Source organism: Sceloporus undulatus, chromosome 1, assembly GCF_019175285.1.
Source record: "Sceloporus undulatus isolate JIND9_A2432 ecotype Alabama chromosome 1, SceUnd_v1.1, whole genome shotgun sequence".
NCBI lineage: Eukaryota > Metazoa > Chordata > Lepidosauria > Squamata > Phrynosomatidae > Sceloporus > Sceloporus undulatus.
In genome coordinates, this window is record NC_056522.1 from 3,015,236 (window position 1) to 3,039,815 (window position 24,580).

General features: G+C 43.7%; 2 protein-coding genes across 2 annotated transcripts in view; both read right to left on the reverse strand.

The window, feature by feature from the left end:
• LOC121919807 (protein FAM71C-like) overlaps nt 1–24,580 on the reverse strand; it is a 1,121,343-nt gene that overhangs the window by 389,391 nt on the left and 707,372 nt on the right. The gene's annotated exons all lie outside the window — the stretch shown is intronic.
• Nucleotides 5,264–18,286, reverse strand: POMC (proopiomelanocortin). The gene is made up of 3 exons (XM_042448951.1): nt 17,965–18,286; nt 11,394–11,547; nt 5,264–6,215 (listed from the first exon to the last, which is right to left on the reverse strand). Exons 2-3 carry the CDS (start codon nt 11,523–11,525, stop codon nt 5,535–5,537), a joined length of 813 nt encoding a protein of 270 aa, XP_042304885.1. The 5' UTR covers nt 11,526–11,547; nt 17,965–18,286; the 3' UTR covers nt 5,264–5,534.

Here is a 24,580-nt window from a genome sequence, read left to right on the forward strand (position 1 = left end):
CTGAATCAGCAGAATCCCCGAGATTTAGGGAAGAGAGAGATGAATCCAGGGTCAGACCAAGATGGTTAAAGTTAACAAATTGAAGATCACGAAAATAGCGTTGAACAGTGTGACGAGGAGGTTGAGTATAAGTAAGAGCAAAGGAGATTAAATGATGGTCAGATAGTGGAAAGTCAAGTGCCAGGTAGTCAGAAATGGTGCAGTTTGCAGCAAGAACTAGGTCAAGACAGTGACCGAGAGAATGAGTTGAAGAGTTGGAGTGTGGTTGGAGGCCAAAAGCAGCTAGGAGAGAGTTGAAGCGTGACGTTGTAGGGTTATTGGAATCATCAACGTGGATATTAAAGTCACCTAGGATCAAAGTGGGGACTGAATCTGAAAGAATGAATGTCAGCCATGATTCAAAGTCTGAGAGGAACTGGGTGGCAGAACCAGGAGGGCGATAGATAACTGCAACCTGGAGCTGTAGAGGAGAAAAGAGTCTAACAGGATGAAACTCAAAGGAAGAGAAATGATAGCGGGGGGGGGGGGGGGGGGAGAACTTGAAACTGGCAGGAGTTAGATAGCAAGATACCAACCCCTCCTCCTCAACCCTCAGGGCGGCTAGTGTGGGTGAAGGAGAGACCACCAAGAGAAAGGGCAGCGGAGGTAGCAGTATCATGGGCTAGGAGCCAGGTTTCTTTGAGAGCGAGGAGATTAAATGATTTGGAGAGAAAAAGGTCATGAATTGCTGCTGCTTTAGGGGCCGCAGAGCGACAGGAAGAGGCCGAATGGGGATCAGGTTAGGAGAAATGTGTGGAGCCATGGGAAGGATAGGATTCACTACCCAGTGATCTCTAGTTCGTTCCTAGCTGCCCACCCCATTTCCAGTCTTCTTCTGATTTCTTGACCGTAGTCACCATAACGATCAATATTTAATCCAAAGTAAGGGATTTTGTTGACTATTTCAATTTTAGCTTCAGCACCTTGGCTATCCCCTTTAAAGTTTGGATGAAAAGCCATCGCAGATTCACCAACCCCACCAACATGGAGAGCCAACACATGTTGAGTCCCAATTTTGGGGGAAAGTGGGATATTAAAAATATATACAGTTGTCCCTCTGTATCCATGAACTCTTTATCCACAGATTCAAGCATCCGTGGCTTGAAAATATTCCAAAAATATAGCAATTCCAAAAAGCAAACCTTGATTTTGTCATTTAAATAAGGGATTTTGCTATGCCATTGTATATCATGGGATTTGAGCATCCACGGATTTTCATATCCATGGGGCATCCTGGCACCAAACCCCAGCAGATACCAAGGGCCCAGTGTAACAACAACAACAACAAAAATACTAATTCCATCAGTTTTAGTATGTTGCTTCCAAACTTCGAGTTCACATTCTGTGTGACCCAACCTGGCCATGATACCTGGCTCTGCTTGCCCATCTCTACCACCAGCATCTCATTTGTTCTGAACCATTATGGGTCAATGATTCATCATCAAATGCCGTTGTGTGGCCTTCAAGCAATCTGGAAAGCAAGAGATGTACGTGCAGGAAAATGCAGACATTTATGCCTGTTCTTTCCGTCCTTGAACTCAAAATTTCTTCCTTTCTTCGAGATGACGGCATCTCCAAGGACAATGTGGAAGAGAGAAGAATGAATACATATCAGGAGGTTCAGGTAAACCAACCTAAGTTGATTCACAGTGTTGGATTGATTATTTGATTTAGCAGCTGTCTAGTTCATCTGTTGTTCCAAGGAGGTCAGTTGAGCGAATTGTACTAAAGTACATGGGAAAGTGAAGTAAAAGTAAATGCATGTTGTTATTATTAGGCCAACAGTTCGCTCAAGAAAAATGTTATTTGGTTTGCAGTGTCTAACAAGGATTAACTGCCTTTCCACAGCTCATGGCCCAAGGTTCCATAGCTAGTCATTCATCAAATAATATCTAATATTGATGATTCATCTGTTACCGTAAGACAGATACTGGCTATCGCAGTTACAGATACATAACCTAGGGTTATGCATCTGTAACTGACAGCCTCGACAGACCAATGATAAAGGCCAGCACAGGGGCAGAGTGGGAGCCTGGTATCCACATAATGTATGCTCCAACTCCAACCCATGCCGGTGCGATGCCGCATGGCATCTCGGAGCTCCTCTGGCGCTGAGATGACACAGTGCCAAAGGAGCACTGAAAAGCCGCAACGCTGGCTACTATGGCACCCTTTCTGCACTGCAAAATGGCCAGATTGGGGCCATGGCATGTAGTTGCCATGGCCCCAATCCAACCATGAAAGGGGTGGCTGCAGGCTGCCCCTTAGGAGCAGTCTGTTCAGACCCCGAGTCATATTTAAAGTGCCTATATATTCCAACCATGACATTATTGCCATAATCTTATCTGCCAATCCTGCTTTGCTGGGTAGCATCAGCTGCAAAGGACAGAGATCTTTCTCCTATTGATTGGCTTGTGGCTTACTGACATATCCCACCTTTCTCCCACAATGGGATTCAAGGTGGATTCAATTAACTTGGTTACCTGAGGAATGCCTGTATAACTCTGCCTGAGTAGTAATTAAGGCAGGGTAATCTATCTTGAGATGACGAAATACCAAGATTCCCCTTGTAGCCATGCAACCTTGGAATGTTTATGAATTTGGACTCTGGGAATGTGGCAGCACCTGGTGGCATCTATGCCAGTGTCAGTAGGGTGGCAAAGCTCATTTACGGTTCATTCCCACATACATTTCAACTGGTTTGCAATTTATCTTTGCTCCGTGTTGGTAAATCGATTCCAAAAGGTCCGTTGTTCCCACTATGGAAGTGGATCTTTTCATTATCCCCTTGTAATTGCTTCTTTTTCAGCACGATTGTCATTCCCACTCGTTTGTACCACTTCAAAATGCAGGTCGACCATCTGTGCATCTTCAGTGACGTATGCAGCAGCCCAGGCAGCCCGGCTTGGGAACTATATATATTGAAAATAAATTAATAGAAGACTCAATTGATTGATTTTGCAACTAATTGCAATCAGTGTGGCAGGTAGTTGCAAAACCAATGAATCGAATCTTCTATCAATGTTATTTTTAAAAAAATGATAGAAGATTTGATTCATTGGTTTTGCAACTACTTACTTCACTGATTGCAAGTAGTTACAAAATCAGTGAATCAAAACTTCTGTCAGTTTAATTAAAAAAAAATCATGTGCCAATAGGTCACACCACAAGCACAAAATGTTAGATCTCCCAAAAACTGAGGAGGGATGGTAAGCACCCCTCTGCCATTAGCCCCCCCCCCCCCCCCAGAATGATGCGACTCAGATCTGTCGTTCCCACTTGTTGAACACACTTCAGAATTGATTCTTTTCAAAAGAACTGCCAAAGAACTAGTATCAGAAAAGAGTGGGGTTTTTGCATTTGCCTTGCTATATCGGGAAATAAATTGATCAAAGTAGGATCAGAACCGGTTTCAAATGGAAACGATGGTCATATAACCTGATCAGCAATTCACTTTAAATCATAGTGGGAACGCACCCTTAGACTGCCCTTTAAAAGAGGCACTGAACCCTATCCTTAAAATAGATTCAGCACATTGTATAACATCTGTAGAGTCTAGGCTAAAACCCAGAGCAGATTAAATGCACCCCCCCACACACACACACACACCACCAAACATGGGAGTTTCCATCCATCACTACTGGAGCATTTTTGTGAACGTTGGAGAATTACATTTCTTCTTCGTGGTCTCTGCAAATCATACAAATGGGTTGTACTGTGCCTGTGCAGTGCTGTCTCAGCCATATAAATCCACTGGGTGACCTTGGGCAAGTCACATACTCTCAGCCTCAGGGGATTGCAATGGCAAACCTCCTCTGAACAAATATTGCCAAGAAAACCCTGTGTCAGGGTTGCCGTAAGTCAGAAATGACTTGAAGGCACACAACAACAACAACTTACTAAAATGGTATTCTCCTTGTATTTGATAACTCTCTTTTTATATTAGCACCTGGAAATTCAAGGTTTGTCTGTTTGTTGTGGTAATTCCTTGTTGGCATACACAACTTAATTGATACAACATAGCGTTATATGCATATATATTGATTTAGTTCTTATTGGGGTTTAGCCCTTATATTCATACAGTGGAGTCAATTCTGATGTTGTGTCTTTCATGATGAACAACGTCCCCATTCAATTCGAGGTTGCCAAAGCAGAGTTGAGCATGCCATTGCATTGTGCATGGCTGTGCACTGCACATCACACATAGCTAGGCATCTGCATGAATGTGCATTGCTCACGGTGCCTGCCTTGGATGCCTTGTTTCATTTGCACCACACTGCCATTCAATGGAAAGATTGCATAGCAAAGTTATTGCATAATTTTGCAGGCAGAGAATTACACTCAGCTGATGCAGAATCTCAACTATAATCGGTCAGCAATATGGCAAATATTGGGCAATGCTACGAAATGTGGCGAAGTGGGCAGTAACCAGTTATCAGCTGCTGGGGAAATCGTGCACTTTGCACATAGAATCATTGAATCTTAGAACTGGAATGGGTCCTAAGGTGGGTCATCCAATCCAGCCCCCTGCCATGCAGGAATTTACAGCTGAAGCACTCCTGAAAGATGCCCATCCAACCTCTGCTTAAAAACCCCCCCCCCCCCCAAAAGAGTCCCTTCCCTCCTAAGGAAGTCTATTCCACTGTAAAACACACTTTACAGTCAAGAGGTTCTTCCTAATGTTTAGATGGGATGTCTTTTCCTGTAATTTGAACCCATTGGATTGTGGTCTAGTCTCTGGAGCACCAGAACATAAGCTTGCTCCACCTTCTTCATGACATTCCTTCAGCTATTTGAAGATGGCTATACCACAGAGCCACAGAATTGGAAGGGTCTCCAAAGGCCCCTTCTGCCATGCAGGAATACACAACTGAAGCAGTCCTGAAAGATGCCCCTCCAGGCTCTGCAGCCAATGCCTTCTAGCAATGAGGGCATTTACTTGTGAGTACGTTTTGGGACTCCATTTTTGGTGTCAAGTATCTCAGAGCCTAGTTCATGCTCTTTGCAACCATGCACTTGCTTTCAAAGATCACCACCACATCACCCAAAGAAACCTCAGAGACCTTGTTTAGCTTGCAAAAGATGTATTGTCGTCATTATTAGTATTATTGTTATATCTTTAACCCCCTTCATTTACAGTATAGTACAGCTGGTTTAAAATATGAAAATACTCTGCCTTTGCAAAAGATAGCTAGCTAGCCCCCTTCCCTTTGCCCTCCTGATGCCTACACCTTGGATTAAGACATCAACCCACCGTCCAATTCAACCCCTCAAATTATTTTGTACATTCAAAACCAGAACGCAAGCATCAAACCGGCTTCTAGACAGCGACTTCCCTCAATTATTAACAACAAGTAAGAACAACATAAAATAAATGGTCTTCTAAATGACGGTATGTGCCAGAGATATCTATACTTGGGGTGTCTCTGCACCCCGATTCCCCCCTCCACCCGCTGTGTAGGGGATGGCTCTTGTCTCCCCCGTTCCTCTCTTTCTTATTGGCCTTTCTTGTACGGTGTTTTGACCATGGCATTCTTAAAAAGAGTCACTAAAGGGGTATGGCTGCGTTCGGAGGTCATGAATCCACCGTAGCGCTTTCTCTTGGGGGATGGAGCGTTCCACCGAAAGTGGTGCATCTTGTATTGAGCGTTGTCCTTCTTGGTTTCACCCGGATGGCCTTCGTCAGACACGGAGTCGGATTCGGGGTAGTCTGTCTCCCAGGAAAGATCTCGTCTGAACTCCTGCGGGTAGCTCTCTGCCGACTCCTCCTCGACTCCGTTGGGGTAGACCTTGATGGGTCTCCGTTTCCGGCCAACTGGTTTTCCCCATCGGAAGTGCTCCATGGCGTAGGACCTCTTCCCTTCCTGCCTTTCAAGGGATTCCAGGTCACTCCCGAGGTCCTCTTCCCAGCTTCCATGGTCTTGTGACGAAGCCGGGACGACAGCGGCAAGGGAGCCTCTTCCAACATGGAGTTCTTCACCTTTGTGGTCCAAGTCGGCCTTGTCCCCTTTGCTCCCGTTGTCATTGCTTTTGCCAAATTTGTCCCAACGGAAATGGCTCATGACGTATTTCTGGATGTCCTCTGACAGGGGCTGCATGTGAGCATTGCCCGGGTAGACGGGGGTCTCATCTGAGACAGAATATGAGAGGTCCGACCTACAGGCTTGGAGGCACTGCTGAAAAATGGAAGAGGAAAGAGAGTGGGGCAGTTAGACATCTTCAGCAATAAATAATAATCCAGAACTACTCATGATATCTCTGTTTGAAAGGGAGATTAAGTATGTGTCGTGTAAAGATCTCCTATCAGTTCTGTTATGTGCAGCAAGACTAGAAATTGTCACAGCATGAAAGACATTGGAGAATCTGGCTGCACCCGCACTGCAGAAGTACAGTTGTCCCTCCACATTTGCAGCTTTGACTTACACGGATTTGGTTATTCATGGATTTGATTACAGTGGTCCCTCCACATTCACTAGGCTTTGGGTGAAGGAGCCCCGTGGATGTGGAAAAACTGCAACTAAAAAAACACTGTTCTTTTGACTTGAGAGAACACCTCTGTAGGAATCTCTTAGTCCTCCAGTGCAACTCTATGGTCAACATCTGCCAGAAATTGATCATAGAGTCATGCTGGAGGACCTACACATGCCTAGAGCAGTGTTTTCTCTAGGACCTTCTAGGTTCTCCAGCACAACTCTGTGGTCAAAATCTGGCAGAATTGTATTGAAGGACCTAGAGATTCCTAGAGAGAACATATTAATCAAAATGGCAAATAATCAAATCCGAAAAAGTCAAAGCCACAAATGTGGAGAGCCAACTGCAATACATACTCTAATCATAGAAGCATAGAATCATAGAGTTGAAAGCGATTAGAAGGGCCATCCAGTCTAATCCCATTCCACCATGCAGGAACTCTCAATCAAAGCACCCAAGACAGATGTCCATCCAGCCTCTGTTTAAAGACCCCCAAGGAAGGAGATTCCACCACTCTTCATTGAAAGAGTATGTTCCACTGTCAAACAGCCCTTACTCTCAGGAAGTTCTTCCTAATGTTGAGCTGGAATCTCTTTTCCTGGAGCTTACATCCATTGTTCCAAGTCCTAGTTTCTGGAGCAGCAGAAAACAAGCTTGTTCCCTCCTCAATATGACTTCCCTTCAAATGTTTAAACATGACTATCATATCACCTCTTAACCTTCTCTTCTCTAGGCTAAACATCCCCAGCTCCCTAAGTATGTCCTCATAGGGTTTTATGGTTTCCAGGCCCTTCACCATTTTAGTCACCTTCTTTTGGACACGCTCCAGTTTCTCAACATCCTTTTTGATTTGTGGTGCTTAATCTCTAATTTCTCCAGCATGAACATACATGAGAAGTCACACCGGGCAACCCAGAGATTCCTAGAGAAAACACTTCTCTGGGCATTTGTAGGTCCTCTAGTGCAATTCTATGGTCAACATCCCACAGATATTTTTCACAGACATGATCTGGAGGACCTAGAATTTCCCAGAGAGGTGATCTCTCAAGTTTAAAAAATAGTATTTTTATTTGCATTCCCCCCCCCCTTTCCTGGGGGTCCTGTGCCTTTAACCCCAGTGAATGTGGATAGTTAAAGTGACACCACTTTAACACAGTAATTAGATCAAGTTAAGGGTAAGGTGGAGAGAACAGATGGAATGCAATGATTAATATGATTAAGATACACACACACACTTCCTCCTAGATTGCAACGTCATCTGAAAATCTTTGCCGCGATTGTGCAACTTTCCCAGGAAAATGCCTTTTATCACACAGAGGAGAAAGCATCATGCTCCCGTTTTTTCCCTGTTACCTCCTTCCTCATTCATTGCAATTCCTGTATATTACTGCACGCAAAGACAATAATTGAGACATGACAACTAGCAAAATCAAAATTTTACACACAGCCTAAATGCAGTTACAAATAATAATAATAATAATAATAATAATAATACCCCGCCTCTCCAATGAGATTGAGTCACATGTGGTTGAAGTGAAAATTTGGTAAAAGGTGATGCTTTTAAAGAATTGGCCATGTAATCCATTTAGAAAGATGGGAGAAAGTCTCCCGACAGAATGAGTACCGTAATTGACACAAGGTATTGGAGAATAAAAAAGGAAATGCAAATCAACGAATGGGTTATTAAACTGTTGGATATGATTTATATGTATTTTGGCAGGTTTCATTTTTATCGATTGCATTGTTTGTATGTACAGCGCTGTGTAAATCTACAGTGCTCTATAAATAAAGAATAATAATAATAATAATAATAATAATAATGGAGATAGATATAATGTCAAAAAAAATTAAGTGACAGTACAAAAGAATCATACGTAGATGATTGGAAGAAAGTATATCTTTATATAAGGAAGAAAGGAGAACATCCCAACTATAAGTATTACGGAAAAAGATGGGAAAGAACAAGAAACAGTGATAAGTATCAAGTGAAAGGAATGACTGTAACCTATTTTGTATATTTGTTTCAATGTTGTATGTTTGTCAGTACATTTGTTAGTTTTATTTTGACACGTTTGCTGGATTGTTTGTTTGATGTGTGTGTGAGATATATATATATATATATATGGGAGAAAGCCTGGGTTCAGGACCTAAAATTTGAAGGAAAATGTCTATGAAATGATGCATAGATGATACCTGGCAACAATCGATGAAAATGGAAACGGAAAATGTTGGAAATGTAATCGATCGGAAGGAGTGTTCTGTCATATATGGTGGGCCTGTCCACAAGTTAAGAAATTTTGGAGTCAGATCCCATAAAACAATGCAACAAATGTTTAAAATTCAATTTGACTTAGATCTAGAATTATTCTTGTTAAATATTGTGCAGCACAAAATATGAAGGAAACACCGACATTGTTTATTATATACAGTGTCAGCAGCAAGGATTGTTTTTGCAATGGAAAAGCCCCGAAATAACCAACAATTGAAGAGTGTTTAAAGTACTAGATATGCTAGATATGGATAGAATGAAATGAATGAAAAGCCACTCCAACGATGGAATGAGGATTGGAAATTGGTGTTGCACTATTGCAAAGAAAGATGGAGTCTAGGGACATCTCTGTAATTGGAGCAAAAACACTCTCAAATATTTTAAGAACAAACAGAATGCTCAATATTGTGTTAATAATAATAATAATAATAATAATAATAATAATAGTTCGGCATTTTAAAGGGAGACAGGTGGATGCCACAGCCCCTTTCTGCCCAAAGACAGAGTTTGAGAAGCACTAGTGTCATCCCACATTAAGGTGTCACCTGGTGCGCTCAGGTCACAATTGCAACATCAACAACAACACAATAAAGTAAGTTGTGATGTCTTTCTTGATCTTGTTGTGTGCCTTCAGGTCATTTCCGACTTATAGTGACCCTATCACAGGGATTTCTCAGCAAGATTTGCTCAGAGGAGGTTCACCATTGCCTTATAATATAATATATGAGTTTATCATATGAAGGAGATTGGGAGTTTATCCCGTGAATATTCTGGAAAAATTCACACAACATCGCACAAAATCCGCCATTAGAGTGGTCCCAAAGACACATTAATGCACATCTCTTTACTTTTGGGATTTCAGTGACAATGCATTTCTGATATCACTTCATTTGAACAATTCGGTGTGATAATCATTTGCACAATTACTTGCCATTTTTGCTTTATTTGCAGGATGCTTTAAATGCGTTTTAATGTCTCTTTAATGCTGAAACTTGCCCCAGTGTCATAAACTCATAAGTCAGAGTCAGGAAAAGTTGCTTTTTTGCACAATTCTCCAGTTGCAGTCTGGGGGATTATGGGTGCTGTAATCCCCCAAATTAGCTTTTTACAACTCTGAATATGGCACACTTTAGGACTTTAATAATAATAATAATAATAATAATAATAATAATAATAATAATAATAAATTATTTATATCCTGCCTCTCCAAAGGGATCAATAAGGCACCGGATGCTGTCTGATTTTGCAAGCTAAGTAGGCTCAGCTCTGGTTAATACCTGGATGGGAGATCACCTAGAAATATAAGTAAAACAAGATGAAAAGTAATCCAAAGGCAGAGTCCAGCTAAATAGAGAAAGATATGTTTGAAATGAGAAGGATTAAACCTAAGAAAAGTTAGGAAAGGAAACATGAATTTCTTTTTCAGTTTCAGAGTCTTTTTTGCTTAGCAACAGAAAAGGAAAATGATCAAAGCTGGCCATAAGGAAGTAATGAATGATGCAGAAAGGATTAAGTTTTTGTCATCAGCAAATTTTTGTAGTCTTTGTTGTGAATATGTATGTTTATTGTACAAGAAGTGTATCTTATAAATGTGATTTAGAACAATTTCAATAAAAATATTTTGGGGGGAAAATACTCCCATGAGAGATCACCAAGAAATCCCAGGCACTTTTTGGCTCCTTTTGTAGAGGAAGGAACTGGCAAACCATTTCCGAGGTTTTCTTGCCTAAGCAAACCCTACAACATTCATGGGGGCACCATAAGTCAATGGGTGACTTGTTGGCACATACATGTGCACCGCAGAATTTCCTTGATCAGACATGTGCCAATAAGTCACCTTTTAAAGGCATCTAAGCCACCCTTCATCCCTACCCCTTGAGGACATGAGTGCCATAGGACAGCTATGAGATAAGAATTTATGTGTGTTGGCACTACATGTGAAAAGGATCTGGGAGTCCAAGTAGACCACAAGTTGAACATGAGTCAACAGTGCGATGTGGCAGCTAAAAAGGCCAATGCAATTCTAGGCTGCATCAACAGAAGTATAGTGTCTAGATCAAGAGAAGTAATAGTGCCACTCTATTCTGCTTTGGTCAGGCCTCACCTGGAATAATATGTGTCCAGTTCTGGGCACCACAATTTAAAAAGGATGTGGAGAAACTGGAGCCATGTGTCCAAAAGAGGGCCACTAAAATGGTGAAGGGTCTGGAAACCATGCCCTATGAGGAACAATTAAGGGAGCTGGATATGTTTAGCCAGGAGAAGAGAAGGTTAAGGGGTGATATGATAGCCCTGTTTAAATACTTGAAGGGATGTCACACTGAAGATGGAGCAAACTTGTTTTCTGCTGCTACAGAGTCTAGAACATGGAACAATGGATGCAAGCTACAGGAAGAGAGATTCCACCTCAACATTAGGAAGAACTTTTTAATGGTTAAGAGCTGATGAACAGTGGCATATACTCCCTTGGAGAATGCTGGAGTCTCCTTCTTTGGAGGTCTTTAAACAGAGGCTGGATGGCTATCTGTCAATGGGGATGCATGGCAGAAGGGGCTTGGACTGGCTGGCCCTTGGGGTCTCTTCCAACTCTAAGACTCTGTGACCATCCACTTACCATCACCTCGGCTTCCGTGTCCATATCCCGGCACCAACCGCTGTCTGCACAGGGCCCATGATCCCCTGCCACTGAACGGATCAGCAGGACTCCAAGAATGGCCAGAAGGCTGTTGCACCGGGAAGCCAACATCTTCAGGAAAAGGGCAGGGAGTCTGCAAAACAGAAAGAGCACAAAGAGCACAGAGCTCTGAAATTGTGACGGGACAAAGAGTGCGAGTGACAAGATCCAAAGTTTGCAAAAACATTACTTTTTTTTTTTTTTGACAAGCCGTAGACTTTTAGACTAAAGTTCCAGAAGCTTAGCTGGAGGATTTTGGGACTTGTAGCCCAAAAAGGGTTTTTTTTAAAAAAAATTAAAAATAAATTGCAAGCTGTAGTTCAAGTTGAAGCTATTGTTGTTGTTGTTAGTAGTAGTAGTAGTATTAACATTAGTATTATTAATATCCTGCCCTTTCCCCAAAACTGGGACTCAGGGCAGCTTAGAGTATTAAAGAGTAAATGTCTGATCATGATCTATTAATGATACAATCATGCAGTCAGCATTTCTATGCAGAACATAACTGTGTTTTTATTGTTATAGCACAATTGTGCGACTGAGTGGAACTATAGATCGCTATAGCGCTATGCTTCCATTATCTTGGAATTGTGGTGGAATTGGCCCTGGTTTGATAATGTCCAGTTATCTGCAGATCCTTGCCCAGGTTGCGCTGGATGACCTCTGGCAGTCCCTTCCCACTCTAAGACTTCCATTGCATCCTATGCCTTCTCTGCCAAGGGCCCTCTGGGGAAATATAGTGAGAGCGCAGAAGTGTTGATCCTTTTCCCATGCTACGAAACAGACACCCGAAAGTAGTTCCAGATCTTCTCCAGATGTTGGGAGGTGCCATGCGCTTACCCTGAGCTGCTTGTTCCCATTGTGTTCCCATAAACTTCACATGGACACATCTGTTGTGGGGAAGGGAAGGCTTATTCACACACACACACACACACACACATACACACACACACACACACACCCCTGTTGAGGTTCTTTGAAGCTAGGAATAAAGTTTCAAGGGAGAGTTCAGGAAATATACCATGGATGATTTCCAGTAGCACCTACTGGGCCAAAATGTTTGCATACAGTCCTGTTGTTGTTGTTGTTGTTGTTGTTGTGTGTTGTGTGCTGTGGGGTTAACAGGAGGAAAGACTGGAGACTGCAGCCTCCTTCTTCCCAATGCACAACAGGCCAGACCTAGCATCTCTTTCACTCTCCAAAGAGGGATAGAGATGGCACAGATGTGGACTCAACTTGGTGTCATGGTTGGGGTGTTAGACTTCGGGAGACCAGAATTCAAATCCCTACTCAACCATGGAGACCCACAGATGAGGACCCAGCTTGGTTTCGTGGTGTGAGTGTTGAGCTAGGACTCCAGAAAACTGGAGTTCTTATCCCTGATCAGCCATGAAGATATACTGGGTGGCCATGGGCAGGTCACACTCTCTCAGCCTCAGAGGGAGGTAAAGGCAGCCCCCTTCTGAACATATCTTCCATCAAGGAGACCCTGGCTAGCCTGAGTCTGCAAGACCTGTTCTTAACAGGGGCTGGAATTCAGGATTGCAGTTACAGACGTGTACAGTTTAGTTTACACAAAGATATACACAATGTCTTCACAGTGGCATCACTATCGCACAATCGTAAATGCTCCCCCCTTCCTGAATCTTGCTCTACTGGGCATCAGCCACTGCAAGTGATGGAGGGGGGAGTCTTTTCTCTGGTCAGCTGGGGTCCGGCAAATGGACATTTCTACCTGCATCCCACCAGTGACCTCCAGTGCAAGGAGGAATTGCGAAAGGGATCCTGCTTCTGATTGTTGCACCAGAGATCCCTTGCGGAAGGGGGCTGAAATGGCAAGACAGGACATTTCCATCTCTTGCAGCAATAAAGCAGGATTAGGGGACTTACAGTTGTGCAATACTGACAGGATTGGTCACTAGGGCAGGAGAAAGGGCCAGGAGATGCAATTGCTCACCATTTTTGCTTTATCTGCAGGATGCTTTAAATGTGCTTTAATCTTTCATTAATGCTGAAATCAGCCCCAGTGTGATAAACTCTGTAGGGTTTTCTTGGCAAGCTTAATTGCCCTTCCTCTGCGGCTGAGACAGTGTGACATGGGTTTACATGGGACGGCCCTAAGGCAAAACTATCACAGCCAGAAAGTATCATTTCTTGGCAGCATTTGTTCAGATAGGGTTTGCCCTTGCCTTCCTCTATGGCTGAGAGAGAGAGTGACTTGCCCAAGGCCACCTGGCAGATTTCCATGGTCAAGTGGGAGATTCGAACCCTGGTCTTCCAGTGTCCCATTCCAACACTCAAACCACTACACTATGCTGACTGTGCTCCCAACCTACTCTTTTGTCCCATGATAGCCCTATTTAAATAGCTGAAGGGATGTCATATTGAGGAGGGAGCAAGCTTGTTTTCTGCTGCTCCAGAGATAGGACCCAGAACAATGGATGCAAGCTCCAGGAAAAGAGATTCCAGCTCAACATTAGGAGGAACTTCCTGACAGTAAGGGCTGTTCGACAGTGGAACACACTATTTCCTCGTAGTGTAGTCGAGTCTCCTTCCTTAGAGGTCTTCAAACAGAGGTTGGATGGCCATCTGTCGGGGATGCTTTGATTGTGATTTCCTGCATGGCAGGGGGTTGGACTTGATGGCCCTTGGGGTCTCTTCCAACTCTACGATTCTATGATTCTATGATCTGCACTGTCTTATCCATTTGAATCTCTCTGCTCAGAAGAAATGTGAGGCATGGAAACATCTATGCTCTTGGGCTGCACATTTGCCAGTGGAAATGCATCCCTTCAGAGCGATGCGGAAACTGCTTTTTCAATGTCAAGAAAGTATGCTGGCTACTTGCCATAATAAATGAAATGAATGAAGTGATGTCAAGAAAGAAAGAATTCCTCTGGGGTTTTTTTTGGTGACAGGGCAATGATTTTCTCCCTCCGTCTCTAACACCGGCCATCTGTCCTAGGAGTTATATCCCATCTAATAAGAAGCATGCCCCCTGTTTTCTCTTACTTGCTTATCTCTGGGACTGTATTTCCTCCAAGTAAAAGAAGCACCACTTTTGGTCTCCCTGACTTACACATCCTAATGGTACGAATATGTGTATGTGTGTGCATTGTGCGCCTTTGGTTCATTCCCGACTTATGGCGACCCTAAGGCGGTATACCTATCCAGGGGTTTTCTTGGCAAGATTTGTTCAGGGGAGGTTTGCCATTGCCTTCCCTCGAGGCTGAGAGAGTGTGACTTGCCCATGGTCACCCACTGAGTTTACGTGGCCGAGCTGGGATTTGAACGTTGGTCTCCAGAATCATCGTCTAACACTCAACCATTACACCACATTGGCTCTCAGCATGGTAAAAATGAGAAGGTGAGACACTCTCTCTAAAACATTTCATCTTCCTACAAATTGTTTCAAAACTGGGAATACATTGTTTTGGTGAGGAATAAAGCTGCACTCCAAAAAACAAAATAAAATGCAGTTTGACACCACTTTAACTGTCAGGGCTTTGTCCTGTTGAATCCTGGGATTTGCAGTTTGCTGTGGCACCAAAGCTCTCTGACACTACAAATCCCAAACTACAAATCCCAGAATTCCATAGCAGCCATTCATAGCAGTTAAAACAATGTCAAGCTGCATTATTTCTGCCATGCAAATGCAGCCTAGAAAATAAGGCATGAATGAGTTCTGTCCCTTAGAAGATATGTAATTGCAAAACAGTCTCCAAGATTGTAGACATACCTGCCCTTTTGGATTTTAGATTAATTAATCTATATTAAAACCAGCATTTTTGAGATATCTCATAGGCAGTTATGGATATGGTTGATGAAACTAACCTATCAGTCAGTGTGGAGTCATGGTTTCAGTGTTGGACTAGGACTCTGGAGTCCTGAGTTCACATCCCCCCTCAGCCATGGAAACCCACTGGGAGAATTTGGGCAAACCATATTCATTTCAGCCTCTGAAGGAAGCAAGAGCAACCCCTTCTGAACAAATTCTTGCCAAGAAAACCCCATGAGAGGTTTCCCTTAGAGTTGCCATAATTTGGAAGTGACTTAAAGACACATGATAGCCATCAACCTACTATTTGGGGTCAAGAGTGAGTGCTAAACAACAAGGGAATTCCAACTCTGAAGCACATCTTGCTGGAGTATATAAAAATACCTCCTCCAAGATATACACAGAATCATAGAATAAGGGAGTTGGAAAGAGGTGTGCATGGCTGTGCATTGCACATCACACACAGAAATGCCTCTACATAGATGTGCATTGCACATTGTGCATGCCTTGGTTCATTTGCACCGCAATGCCATTCCATGTAAAGGTTGCACAGCGCAACTTTCACATAACTCTGCAAGCAGAGATTTACACTGAGCTCGGTCAACTGGCATTGTGCAAGCGCTGGGCAATGCTACGAACTGTGGAGAAATGGGCAGTAACCAGTTATCAGCATCTGGGGCCATAGTGCACTTTGTACATAGAACCATAGAAGCTTAGGAATTGGAAGGTACCTTCAAAGGTCATCTATTCCAACCCCCTGCCATGCAGGAATTTACAACGAAAGCACCCCAGAAAGCTGCCCACCTACCTTCTGTTTAAAGGCTTCCAAAGAAGGAGAGTAGGACTCAAGGCACTCTATTCTGCTTTGGTCAGGCCTCACCTGGAATACTGTGTCCAGTTCTGGGCAACACAATTCAAAAAGGATGTTGAGAAACTGGAGCCTGTCCAAAGGAGGGCAACCAAACTGGTGAAGGGTCTAACCATAAAGCCCTATGAGGAGAGACTTAGGGAGCTGGGGATGTTTAGCCTGGAGAAGAGAAGGTTAAGAGGTGACATGAGAGCCCTGTTTAAGTATTTGAAGGGATGTCATATTGAGGAGGGAGCAAGCTTGTTTTCTGCTGCTCCAGAGAGTAGGACCCAGATCAGTGGATGCAAGCTACAAGAAAAGATATTCCATCTCAACATTCTTGACAGTAAGAGCTGTTCAACAGTGGAAGGCGCTCCCTCAGAGAGTGAGGGAGTCTCCTTCTTTGGAGGTCTTTAAGCAGAGGCTGGATGGCCATCTGTTGGGGATTCTTTGACTGAGAGTTCCTGCATGGCAGAAGGCGGTTGGACTGGATGGCCCTTGGGATCTCTTCCAACTTCTATGAATCTATTCCACTGACCGACTTTATAGCCAAGAAAGCCTTTCTCATATTTAGGTGAAATCTTTTTTCTTCTAATTTTAACCCACTGGTGTGTGCTCTAATCTCTGGAGCACCAACAAATATGCTTGCTCCACCTTTTACACAACATCCCTTCAGATATTAGAAGATGGCCATATCACAGAACCGCAGGAGCACGGAATTTTTGGAGTCGCACCAAACTGGTTCCATCTTCTCAATGCCGTCCCTTCTGACTTCTAAAGATGACAATCCTGTCACTTCTCTGTCTCCTCTCCTCTGAGCTAAACATCCCCAACTCTCTCCATTGCTCCTCATAAGGTTTGGCTTCCAGACCCCTGTTCATCCTGCATTAGTTAGATTAAATCACTTCTAAGATCTTCCTTCGTTTTCTGGTTCATTTCCCCCATTGCTCAGAGGTTGCCCCCTCCCCCTAAAGTTTGACTTCAACTTCAGCCCAGTGGCAGCTGATGGTTTCCATGTGAGGGATGGAAGTCAGAAATCTGTGGTGGGTTTTAGTCCAAAATTTAAAAGGGCTGCCTGAGTTGCTCCCCCCCTCCCATATCCCACTGAAATCACGTCATCATGTTGGATAGCTCCTTCCAAATTTATATGAAAACCCCAAGCAGATCTATCATCCCAATGAATCTGGAGTCTCTGGTCCTCTTATACTTTAAATGCATCATTCCTCTGTCTGGACCAGAGCAAAGCACTGAACCAGGTTTCCTTCCAACCATTTGTTGAAAGATTAACCTGAATATTCAGGCTGGGTCTGCACTGGAGAAATAATGCTCTTTGGCATTGGTTTGACTGCCATGGCTCAACCCCGAAAAATCATGTAATTACACAAAACGATTTCACACAACTTCACACAAACCCCACCATTAAAGTGGTCACAAAGAAGCATTAACTCACATCTTTTTACTTTAAGGATTTCAGCAACAACGCATTTCCGATATCACTTTCTTTGCGCCATTGTCGCTTTATTTTCAGGATGCTTTAAGTGCGCTTTAATCTCTCTTTAATGCTGAAATCATCCCCAGTGTGAAAAACTCCCTATTAGTCAAAGCATACCCATTCAGTCCATGGCTGAATCAACCCATAGGGAAATCCCATGGATTCCATGGGGCTGCTCCAGTGCAGAACTAACAACAGGATTCCAGCAGTCTTGTGCCTCCCTCAACTTTCCTGCTTACTCTCAAACTAGCAAAGCAAGTAAACCCAGGGTAAGATGGCTAGTAAAAGCCCTTAACTAAAGAAGGAAGGCTTGCAATGGGTTGATGCCCAGCTGCCTCTCTTTGTGCCAAAGGGGCAGAGCCAAAAGTGAAGTTGCAGCAGAGGAAGAGTGTCTTACCTGTTGCTGTGCTGGCTGGTCCCTCAAGGCTCTTCTTTCCTCTTTCTCTCTGTCTTTTCTCTCCCTCTTTCTCTCTCCTCTTGGCAGCATCTACAATGCCAGCCCCTTTTTATATCTCACTACCCTGTCTGGAGTGAGGCAAAAGCACCCTTCCGGGGAGACCTTTCCAAACAGGGCTGAGAGGGGAGGGAACCAGGAGCCATCCAGGTGCACACAAAAACCAGAGGGATTAGCAGCTACTTGCCAAAGATACAATTAAACAGGAGGAGAGACAGGGGACAATGCACACCAACAGCAAGGTGTGTGCCTGGGGGGGATTAGCACCCAGATGTGGACAGGCCAGGCAGGTATGGTTCTGCATTGGTGCCACTGGACTGGGCCCCCAGGAGGTGCCAGGTGATGGATTGGTCTTTTCAATTAGAAACCAGACCCCTTTGGACACAAAAGGCAGAGGGATTCGTTTTGGGGATCAGTCATGCTTTTGCATCTTGTGTGCATCTGCTAGACACCAGCTTATTATTTTTCCCCCTCCATCACCCCCTCCCCATATGAGACTTCATGGAGTTGCTTTGTTCCGCTTAGGGGGGCAAAAAAGAAAGAAAGAAAGAAAATGCTTCCAGATGTCATGCCATATGGTGCGCGCCTTTTCAGATGTGTCAGCCTTCGTAGGGGGAGATGTCCGGGTTCCATCTTGAGGTGACTGAAACCTCAGAAGGCCAAGACTCCCTTTAAAAGCCAGACTTTCCAAATTTGCTGCTGTTTGCCAGGAGATATAAAAAGATATAAATTCCAGTAGCAACGCTTGATTTTGTTAATTTATATAAGGGGTGCCATTTTACCATGCTGTTGTCTTTAATGAGATTTGTGCATCCACAGATTATGGTGTCCATGGAGGGTCCTGGAACCAAACCCCAGTGGATAGCAAGGACCTACGAGGGTCATTCAATAAATACTTAGCCTACAAAAGAAAAACAAAAATTTTGGAAAAGTGGCAATTTATTTTTCAACATAGTCTCCTTTTAGCTCGATACACTTGGCCCAACGATGCTCCAACTTTTTCGACCTGTCCAAAAAATACGTTTTCCCGAGGTCTGCAAAATAGGCCTCCGTGGCGGCGATGACCTCCTCATTCGACACAAATCTTTTCCCAGCAAGTGACTTTTTCAGGTTTGGAAACAAAAAGAAGTCACAGGGGGCCAAATCTGGAGAATACGGTGGATGGGGCAGCAATTCGCAGCCCAATTCGACCAGTTTGGCCATGGTGACCACGGAGGTGTGAGCCGGCGTGTTGTCGTGGTGGAACAGCACTTTTTTCTTCGCCAAACGGGGCCGTTTTTTCTTCAATTTGGTGTCGAATCGGCCCAATAAGTCGGCATAGTAGAGCCCCATGACTGTTTTACCCTTCTCGAGGTAATTGATGAGGATCACACCTTGTGAATCCCAGAAAATGGTGGCCATCACCTTTCTGGCCGATAGAACAGGCACCTGGGCGTGGCTCATCAAAAACCGACATGCGGCCATGAACAAACTCATTGAACCAATTCTTGACAGTCGCCATCGAAGGAGAAGAGTCACCATACACAGCACCCAAGCGCTCTTTGATTTCGCTGCACGTTTTCCCTTCCAAAAACAAGAATCGAATCACCGAACGATATTGCTATTTTTCCATTTTTGTAAAACCGACCGACATACTCGCTTCCAAAGGCTATCAAAACAAAACAAATGAAGGGAATTGACTGAAACTTTGACAGTAGGCTTCTAAAAGAATGTACTGCACAATGGTAAAACTCTTTTGTAACAGCAGCGCCATCGGGCGATGAGGCTAAGTACTTGTTGAATGACCCTCGTACAGAAGAAATACACAAAATCAATATATTGTATATACTCAGCTATAAGTCGTCCTCATATGTAAGTCAAGGGCAGGTTTGGGGACCAAAATTATGGATTTTGATATGACCCGTGGATAAGTCGAGTGTAAAACTTGACTTGTAATGAAAGATGTAAAAGATGAAATAAAGGAAAACAATGCCAAAGAACTTACAAAATTCCAACAGGTGTAACTATTTGTGCTTATACTAAAGGCTCGATAGATGAGAGAATAGAAGGAGGTCAGTGCTCCCAGGGCAGATTAACTCTTGCCTTTCACTATATTTATGCATTAAAAAACAGTATTTACATCAATTTTTAATCTAAATTTCTAGACTTATCCATGAGTATATACAGTAGACAATGAGGAAATTGAAATAGTACAAGAATTCCCATACCTAGGATCAAACACTGACCAGAACGGAGATGCAATCAAGAAAGAAGAAGAAGCCTAGGAATGGGAAGGGCAGCGATGAAAGAACTGGAAAAGAGAGTGAAGACGAGCAAAGACATACAACTGATCCCTAAAGTCAGAATGGTCCAGGCCATATTCCCCATCATCCCCATGTACGGATGTGAGAGTTGAACAGTGAAGGACTTAAGACACAAAGAAAACCAACTCTTTGGAAATGTTGGGCTGGAGTCGGAGAAGAGTGCTTAGGATGATCCCATGGACTGCCAAGAAGACAAATGGGTCTTTGAACAGGTTAGACCAGGGCTCTCCTTGGAAGCAAAAATGTTCAAGTTGAGACTATCGTACTTTGGCCACATTATGAGAAGGCAGGGATCACTAGGCAAAACAAGAATGCTAGGAAAGGTAGAAGAAAGAGGAAGATCACAAACCAGATGGATAGACTCAATCAGGGGGTTATTATGGGCAAGGGCTTATTGCAAGATCTGGGCAAGACTGCAGTGGAAGATAGGGATTCTTGGAGATGCCTCATCCAAGGGGTTGCCATGATTCAGAACTGACTCAAGGGCAGCTAACAACAACAACAACCATATACAGGATGCTGACTTAAGCTGCAAAAGAGCCTTTGCCCACTTAGGCCAGGATTGTCAACTCCGACTGGCAGGCATGGCTAGCCCTACATGGAGAGCCAAAGACCATAGCTGTGTTAGTCTATATCAGTATGCAAAGGGGTATTGAAGCAAAGGGGTTTTGTAGCACCTTTGAGACTAAGCAAGAGTGCCTCTACTCTGTAGAAACAATGCAGTTTGACACCACTTTAAGTGTTGTCGCTCCGTCCTATGGAATCCTGGGATCTAAAGCTTTACAAGGACTTTAACCTTCTCTGCCAAAGAGTGCTGGTTCATCACCAAACAGGATTCTGTAGGATGGAGTCATGGCTGTGAAAGAGATATCATACTGCATTATTTCCACAGTGCAGATGTATCCTCAAAAGAGAAAAAAGACAAGATTCTCAGAGATCCTAAAGGATGTTTGCCAAGTGTAAATCTTCACTTTTGTAATTATGTGGTGGTTGCGTTACATCGCTCTTCCACTGAATACCAATATTGATCAACTGTCTGTGTGCATCACCAATGTGCCTTCTTCTTGTCCTTTTGTGGAATGTAAAATAATGTACAGGGATTGTTTCTGCAATCCCAGGGAAACCGGAGCTGTGCTGAAGGTACTGCTAAGGAATTATACATGATCCAAGAGATCTAGCACAGCGTAGTAGTTTGAGCGATAGACTCTGGAGAACAGGGTTTGAATTCTCCCTCAATCATGAAAACCTAGTGAGTGATCTTGGGCAAGACACACTCTCTCAGCCTTAGAGGAAGGCAAAGGCAACCCCCCTCTGAAGATATCTTGCCAAGAAAACCCCAGGATAGGGTCACCTTAGGGTCACCATAAGTCAGAAATGAGATGAAGGTGCACAACAACAAAGAACCACATAACAACATGTGAAACGGTTGCATTTGCACAATTCTGGTTATGCAACTTTGAACTAAGCATGGTTGTGATTCTATATGGTGGGTTTATTTGTGTAACTTTTTGCATACATGGCAGAGGCACTAAGGAAGCCTCTAAGTGAATTGGAAATATATGTTCTGGGCACTGGGAAGCGTGTCCCGATATGCATTGCTCTGTACAGATGTGCACCAGCAGTCTCTAGCCATTCTCTGGGTGGACATCAGGAGAACCAAGTGCACATCAGCACCCACTGCGCATTGGTCCCCATGATCAACAGAATGCCTCTCCACCCCTGCAGTCTCAGTCAGAATCGACTTGAAGGCACAAAACAACATAATTTGTATTCTACTTCCCCCCCCAAATTGCTTCATGTGGGTCTTATGGTTGAAGAGCGGGCAATATAACAGGAGTAAGAGCATGTGCAAAGAACCAGCATGGCACAGTGCTTTGAGTGTTGGACTACAACTCTGGAGAGTTGGTTTCAAATCCTGGCTCAGCCATGAAACCCACTGGGTGACCTTGGACAAGTTACACTCTCTCGGCCTCAGGGAAAGGCCATGGCAAACCTCCTCTTAAAAAATCTTACCAAGAAAACTCCATAATAGTTATGCCTTAGGCTTGCCATAAGTTGGAAATGACTTGAAGGCACACAACAACAACAAAGAGCATGTGTCGTATTCTTTTATTTGTCTTTTCTAAAAATGCCAGCCTTTTAATTATGGTGCCATTGTTAATTTACTCAAGTGGACTAAATACCCTGCTAGATTCATGGCGTCACAGTTGAAAAGTGTCACCGTATGAACCAGGAGTGGGTAGACCCGGTCCATTAAACCAACCTCATTGCAAACACAGACTGATCGGGATGTTTAGCACTAGCATGAAAATGGTTTGGCTGGCCTTTTGATCTCCATGGATGGAAACACGGAGGGACTGGCATACCTGGATTATGAGGGAAACTATCCAGTGTGTAGCGGGATCTTGTAGTACCTTTGAGACTAACTGAAAGAAAGAAGTTGGCAGAATAAGATTTCCTAGTAAAGTCTACTTCCTCAGATGCAGATGCAGATGCAGCTCCACCCACCAAATGCATCTGAGGAAGTCTACAAAAGCTCATGCTGCCAACCTCTTTCTTTCAGTTAGTCCCAAAGGTGCAACAGGATCCTGCTACATACTGATTCTATAGACTAACACAGCTATATCTTCAAATTCTAAAACTACCCAGATGACTAAATTTTAAAGCATCCCATTCTGGACACTGCACTTTAAGAAAGACCGAGTTTGGAACAGGTTCAAAGAAGGCCCAGCAACAGGGTGACTAGACACCCACCTTTTCCAGGATCTGTCCTACGTTTCAACCTTCTGTCCAGGAAGAATTCCAAAAAGTCCTCCATTTTGAGCATGACTAAGAAGCTCATTGACTAGCACTGCATTGGCTGTTCCCCTTGGAGAAATGTGTCTATTTGACAGCCTGTCTTTGCTGCAAAGAGGAGGGAATAGGATAGATCTTTGAAAGCTCTTTTTTGCTTAAAATTAGTTTTAAAATGGCAAACAGTTAAAACAGGTTTCTCTGATCACCTTCTACTGAATTAAATAAGACATGAATGTGCTCACGTTTGGCTAGAGATGGCCTTATTCTCTCCCCCCCCCCTCCAAATAGTGTTTTTGAATAAGATGAAAATTTAAAATATAATGCCAGTGTTTTGCTTAGCTGGCCCCATGATTTCCACGAACAGATGCCCAGTTTGACTGGATTCCCTTGGGGAGTTCAGGGCCTGGGCTAATACACCTTAACAGCATGAGCCGCCTTTGGTTTTAGTGGCCAGAGACAATCCTGGAACCTTCTTACCTTTGACAAATGGGCCATTCAGGTTGTCATTATGGCCCCAACCTGCCCCTGAATTTCTTCATTAGAGTCTCCTTCGTCAGCATCAAGTCACTCCAGACCTTTGAATAGCACAGCAAATCCTTTTATGGAGGAAAAATGGACACATGGATGGAGGAATTTGGAGCCCAGACTTGGAGACGGAGTGGCTCTCTTTACCAATTTGACACCTGCCATGCAGAGTTGAGTACCTTCTTTCCCTCTCCCTCTTTTCTCTTTTTTATAATCTCATTCCCCATCCTTTCTGTCTGACTCCTTTCCTCTGGCTTCCAAAGTGTGTGCACAGGAAACCAGGACTGGTCCTCACTTTGTGGCTTTACAGTGGTGTAAATAATAAGAGTCCAGCAGTTGTACTTTCTGCAGGGGAGGCATCCTACTCAGGCATGCACAAGCCCTGTCACACCACGGCAAACCATTGCCCAAGGAGTTGCACAATGTAGGGTGGAAAGTGCAACTGTGCAGGGATGGATGGAAGCAATTTCCCCTCTCAGCAGGAATGGCTGGGAACCTAACTAGGGAGTTCATCACATGGGGTTTATCCCATCCAGAAACGGGATTTAAAACGGGAAAATCCCACAAAAGTGGGATTGTTTTCACACACAGTCACGCATTAATGGGCATAGAAAGTGGAAAAATCCTGCAAAAGAGGGATCTTTTCCACATGACCTCGGGGACATTAAGCATTGATCCGGCATTAACCTGCAGAGTAAATGGACAAAATCAGCCGCTTTTTACTTTCAGCATTCTCCCAAAAGGAAAAAGCGGTTGATTTTGTCCACTTACTGTGCGGGTTATTTTCACGTTAATGCGCAATGCCCCCGATGAGCCTGAAAATGATCCTGCTTTGGGGGGATTTTTCCGGGATTTAAATCCCATTTCTGCACAGGATTTAGGCACTTAGCCTCTTGTGTGATAAACACCTAGGTTCAGCACATGGAGAGCCCATG

Excerpts from the sequence above, each read along its gene's own strand:
- POMC (XM_042448951.1), bottom strand. The coding sequence starts at position 11,525 with ATGTTGGCTTCCCGGTGCAACAGCCTTCTGGCCATTCTTGGAGTCCTG. Across the intron at positions 6,216-11,393 it reads ACACGGAAGCCGAGGTGATG|CAGTGCCTCCAAGCCTGTAG; the intron begins GTAAGTGGATGG and ends TCCATTTTTCAG.